General features: G+C 31.6%; 1 protein-coding gene across 2 annotated transcripts; it reads left to right on the plus strand.

Annotated features, from left to right (window-relative positions):
- Positions 1–735: 735 nt before the first annotated feature.
- AOAT2 (alanine-2-oxoglutarate aminotransferase 2) lies at positions 736–4892 on the plus strand. Of its 2 annotated transcripts, none has more exons than XM_078966808.1 (14): positions 736–885; positions 1435–1593; positions 2058–2123; positions 2198–2315; positions 2420–2501; positions 2599–2686; positions 2911–3069; positions 3156–3329; positions 3415–3546; positions 3803–3868; positions 3942–4006; positions 4109–4200; positions 4291–4447; positions 4577–4892. In XM_078966808.1, the coding sequence occupies exons 2-14, from the start codon at positions 1477–1479 to the stop codon at positions 4704–4706; spliced, it is 1446 nt and encodes a 481-aa protein (XP_078822934.1). In that variant the 5' UTR covers positions 736–885; positions 1435–1476; the 3' UTR covers positions 4707–4892. The 2 variants fall into 2 exon arrangements, with proteins under 2 accessions (XP_078822934.1, XP_078822935.1); XM_078966809.1 differs by having other exon boundaries at positions 744–885; positions 1469–1593.
- Positions 4893–5833: the final 941 nt, after the last annotated feature.

Raw genomic sequence — 5833 nt, forward strand, 5'->3', positions numbered from 1 at the left:
CACTCGAATTGGTTCGTGTGGATACATTATAGATATAATCTGCATAAATTATGATCTCATACGCATCAAATGTATATGCTTTTGCACTCTATATGGTTGTTTTTGTTGGTAAAATCTTCTCTAATTGGATCCATGGTTTGGAGTTGATAATAATTTTTGATTAAGCCCCAGACCCTAATTTCATAATATTATTACTTCCAATTGGTTGCATTAAGCCCAAATACTTAGACTCTATTTCCTCCTTTGATAATCATATATCAATGATGACCCATAGACATCTATTGTATTCTAAAAAAGTTTCATAATATTTTTCATTTAATATTAAAAGTTCAAATATTTACTTTTACTAGTTTAAAAAAAAGTTAACTGTAATCCTACTTCGTAACTGTTTTTTAGACCCGATTTACAATTCAAACCTGTTATAACAAGCCATAGTTTTGAGGTTTAATTGGTTATCAACTTATCATAAATGGTTATCACATGTTTTGGCAATATCTACCATTATTGGATTGGGATGATTTTTTCCTCTAGAAGAAGAGGTGAGGTTACGACAATGGAGATGGTCAATCAATATGAACCAGAAATTCGAAGTTTCAACTACCACCACACTAGTACCACTCAACTTTATCCCAAAACAAACCCTGATAATTTCCACAAAATCTACCCGGTTTCAGTGGCTCTCAATGTTCCCTTTACTATATTTTGTCACATCCTCACACTTGCCACCTCCACCCCCTCTCACCCTTTTTCTACACTACAATCGGTGACTCACACACTTCTCCCCATTGTTCCAATTTCTCTGTTTGCTCTCTCAAAAGGGTTCAAGCAGATAGTCCGTTACAACCCTAGTTCATCACGTATACCAGCTCCACTGCACCAACGAAGGTACCATTTGCTTCTAATTGATGATCTGTTTGAAATCAGAAGGGATGAACTATTTTGTCTTGTAGTATGCTACTTTTCGATTTTGTTTGGTTAATGGTTTTGGGGTTTGCCGATTTAGGAATTCGTGTTGTATTTGCTGTTGAATGTGTTCATCTTCATTTCGTCATTCTTCTTTATTTATTTATTTTTTGATGCATGAATCTTGTCTTCTTCTGCTATGACTTTGATACATTAACTTCATGTTTCCGATCGATTAAGAGAACCCTTTGTTTTGTTGTTTGGGACTTGAATTCGACCATAATCATATTTCAAATTGAGCTAAATGAATTCTGATCATCCTCTTGATTCGCATACTCAATACACTTCGTATATGAAGTCAAACATATTAATTTTCAAATTCAAGATTGATATGGATTTTTTTGCAAGCCAATTTATACTTGTAGTTCTCGTTCTACACTATAATATGTTCCAGTTATCTTTTTTCTTTTCATCTTTGTTCTGACTTCTAAGTTGCTGATTGTATTCATGTGATTATGTTAACAATTTTAGGCTACTACTGATTTATAATCACTGGTGATTGAAGCACGAACCATGTCAAAAAAATCATTGGACTATGACCAAATTAATGAGAATGTCAAGAAGGCCCAGTATGCTGTGAGGGGTGAGCTGTATCTTCGTGCTTCAGAGCTTCAAAAAGAGGGCAAGAAGGTAATTCTTGAGTGAATGGTATTCATTTGGAATTAATAACATGTAAATTCCACATGGTAACTTATAATCTTACTATATCTTCAGTTCTAGGTTCTATTTGAGAAAAAACAGAACATAGTTTTTTTACAAATAATAAAAATTTCAAGAGTATATCTGAATCTTTCTTACATCACATGTGGGACTTAATCAAAATAAACAATAGGATGTTATAGAGAAGGACAAACTAACATGACTATTACATGTATGCATTGTGGTAAATGATGTGGAAAGAAAATATAAACCATTAAATCAATTAAGATTTAAAACCATTAAGAAGCTTTATGCTTTATGTGAAGTGTGTGTTATTGTTTAATGTGTGATAAAGACAAAGAGTTGAATTGGGACCCATACCTAAACAAGATTGACATAAATACCCTTTATCTAACATCTGTCATGGCTGAAAACTTTTAACTTTTCCCTTACAGATAATCTTCACAAATGTGGGGAATCCTCACGCTTTGGGACAGAAGCCTCTAACATTCCCTCGCCAGGTTTGTACTAATTAAACATAAATTGACATAAATACCCTTTATCTAACCAACCAAACATATACATTTTGTTCCAGGTGGTTGCCCTTTGCCAGGCTCCATTTCTTCTTGATGATCCAAATGTAGGACTTCTGTTCCCAGCTGATGCAATTGCAAAAGCTAAACTGTATCTTTCTTATACTTCAGGGGGTCTAGGTATTTTTTTTTTTTTTTCCAAATATACCCTTTTAATAAAGTCAAAATCTTTACCATTTTTTCTTCTTGTTCTTTCGAGTAACATTGTGTTATCGATTCTTTAGGTGCTTATAGTGATTCCCGTGGCCTTCCTGGAATAAGGAAAGAAGTTGCTGAATTCATTGAGAGACGTGATGGGTATCCAAGGTCATAATCGTAAATTTGACCCTCATGTTTTTCTCTTTTTCACATCTTTAATCCCTGAAGTAACAATTTTTTTTTCTTTTTTTTTAATTGATGACAGTGATCCAGAACTCATATATCTCACTGATGGTGCCAGTAAAGGAGTAATGCAGATTTTGCAAACAGTCATTCGTGGTCCAGGTGATGGGGTATGTTGTCTTTTTACCTTCAATATACTTCCATTTTCTCAAATATCTTTTTTTTTTTTTCTTTTCTTTTTTGTTACATTAAGAAACTCTTTTGTTTTTCTCTCACAATAATCACCACAAGTTTGTGTTCAAGTCTTCAAGAATCACAAGTTACATTGATTAAACATCATTCTTGCATAATTAGATTATTCATTTTTTAATTTTTTTAATTTTTTTTATTATAGATTTTGGTTCCAGTCCCTCAGTATCCACTATACTCAGCTGCTATATCTCTATATGGTGGATCTCTTGTTCCATATTTTCTTGAAGAGAATGCTAATTGGGGTCTTGATATCCACAACCTTCGCCAATCAGTTGCAGAAGCGCGTTTCAAAGGAATAACTGTATGCATGCTTTTTAGTTTTTTTATTTAAAAAAGGAAAAAGAAAAAGAAATTTATAATTATAATTATGATTATGAAAATGAATAGGTAAGGGCAATGGTGATTATAAACCCTGGAAACCCAACTGGACAATGTCTTAGTGTGGAAAACCTGCAACAAATACTCAGATTTTGTCACCAAGAAAGCTTGGTTTTGCTTGGAGATGAAGTTTATCAGCAGAATGTTTATCAAGATGCACGTCCATTTATAAGCTCTAGAAAGGTATATTCATTTTTGACAAGGGCATTTTCGTCTATCTACAAGATTTTAGTCATGTTGTTTTTTTTTTGTGTGATTTGAATTGAAGGTGTTGTTTGACATGGGTGGAGCAATTAGCAAGGAGCTAGAGCTTATTTCTTTCCACACTGTTTCCAAAGGTTTCTTAGGTGAATGTGGACAACGTGGTGGATACTTTGAGATGACAAACATCCCTCCCCAGGTTTATATTTTTTTAATTATTTCAAGGGACATAAATGTAATTTTGCATCACTCAACTTTCCAATGTGTTTGATCTGTATGAGTTTGTATTCAAATGTACCATTCTACCCTTACCAACAATTACAAAACTCCCAATCCCGAACCCACATTTTGAAATTTAAAAAACAAATTCAATTTACGTCATTAGCCCTTAAATTTCTTAGTTTTTTTTCCATTAATACCCCTGACAAAGTGTTGCATATAATATGATGTTGCAGACAGTTGATGAAATATACAAGGTTGCATCGATTTCACTCAGTCCCAATGTTCCTGGGCAGATATTTGTAAGTTGAATCATTTTTTTTTTTTGATTATTTTTTAATTCCCAGAATTTAATTATATTTGATTTTGTAATAGATGGGGACAATGGTGAGCCCCCCAAAGCCTGGTGATATCTCGTATGAGCAGTTTCTTAGAGAGAGGTAAAATTACCTAATTCTCCATTTTCAAATTTTCATCATTCACAAACTGTTGTTGTTGTTATGGAGGGGTATTTTAGACATTCTTTTGGTAAATAAATGCAGCAAGGGTATCCTTGAATCCCTAAGGAAGAGAGCACACATGATGACAGATGGATTCAACAGCTGCAAAAATGTCGTTTGTAATTTCACAGAAGGTTAGCCATTTTCCGATATTGCTTAATATTTCTTGATATTTATTTATTTATTTATTTATTTATAGAAATATAAAATTTGAAATCAATTAGGCGCCATGTATTCGTTCCCACAAATAAAGTTACCCCCAAAAGCAATTGAAGCTGCAAAAAGCGTTGGAAAAGTTCCTGATGTTTTCTATTGCCTCAAGCTTTTGGAAGCCACCGGCATTTCTACTGTACCTGGTTCAGGCTTTGGCCAAAAAGAAGGGTACGTTACTTTATTTTAATATTAAGTCCTTAGCTTGGATTTTACAAAATTACCCTTTTATTTTACTTGGTTGTAAATTTAGAGTATATTTATTGATTTTGTGATTTGTGATTTGGAATTTTGGATTAGGGTTTTCCATCTGAGGACAACTATCTTGCCTGCTGAGGAGGACATGCCTGCAATCATGGAAAGTTTCAAGAAGTTTAATGATGGTTTCATGGAGCAATACGAAGACCAAAGAGGCTACTCGAGGATGTAAGTAAGGTATCCATATATATACATATAATATACTCTTATGGTATTATATGTGCGTGTGTATAGTGGGTCGCTATTTGGTGCTTGTTATTATTTCACTTCTGTATCTATTATACTCTCTTGATGTGGTGTACTCTCTTCTACTCCCTTCATTCACATCATTAATTAACCATGTTTCCTTATGTTCCAATTCTATGTTTATGTTATTCACAATCGCAAACAAGTATGTGCAAATTATTATTATTAATCACTCTTTTTATGAATATATGATAACTATTTTATTATGGTTTTTAAATACTACATGTTTTTACTATATATCATATCGTCGCCTTACCAAAATCCGAATTTGTGACTCTAGTTGTAAGTATGTTAAAGATAAAAGGACTAATTCGTCATTTTGTCTTCATTAAAAAAACGATTGATGGGTAACCATTTTTAAAATGTAATTCTTAATATATGTTTCATGGGTTTTGTTAAATTTAAAACTACTCTTTTATTTTCCAAAATCGGTAGCAACTATATTATTATGATTATTATTATTATTATAATTATATTGAAGTTTGTACTATATTGACTTTATTTGTTTATTAAAGAATCTTATATATATATATATATATATATATATATATATATATATATATATATATATATATATATATATATATATATATATATATATATATATATATATATATATATATATATTATTTCTCTATGTCCTCCAAATATGATATGAACATACAATAATTTATTTATTGTATTGGGCTTAGTACATTAAATTGTCTATTCTACCTTTTATCATTGTATCTTATGGAACCAAACATACCAAACTACGAGTCTCTTTCAACACACTTGCTTTCTATTTTAAATATAAATGTTTGTTTTATAACAATTAAATATTAATATGGATTTTTAATAGTAGGCAAACATCAAGAACGGATGAAAAGGATGTTACCACCAACAGTTATTGATTATTATTAATTATAAGAAAGACTATATTTCATACTTCGTCCTTGGAGTGTTTCTTGATGTAAACTCTAGTCCAAAAGTTACAATTACTACATTTAAAGTTAAATGGTTGACAAATCTTAAAACATCATCCATTTGGTTTTTTTCAGAGTATCTAGTTTC

The sequence above is a fragment of the Lactuca saligna genome, chromosome 8, assembly GCF_052625555.1.
Source record: "Lactuca saligna cultivar CGN05327 chromosome 8, ASM5262555v1, whole genome shotgun sequence".
In the NCBI taxonomy this organism is placed as follows: Eukaryota; Viridiplantae; Streptophyta; class Magnoliopsida; order Asterales; family Asteraceae; genus Lactuca; species Lactuca saligna.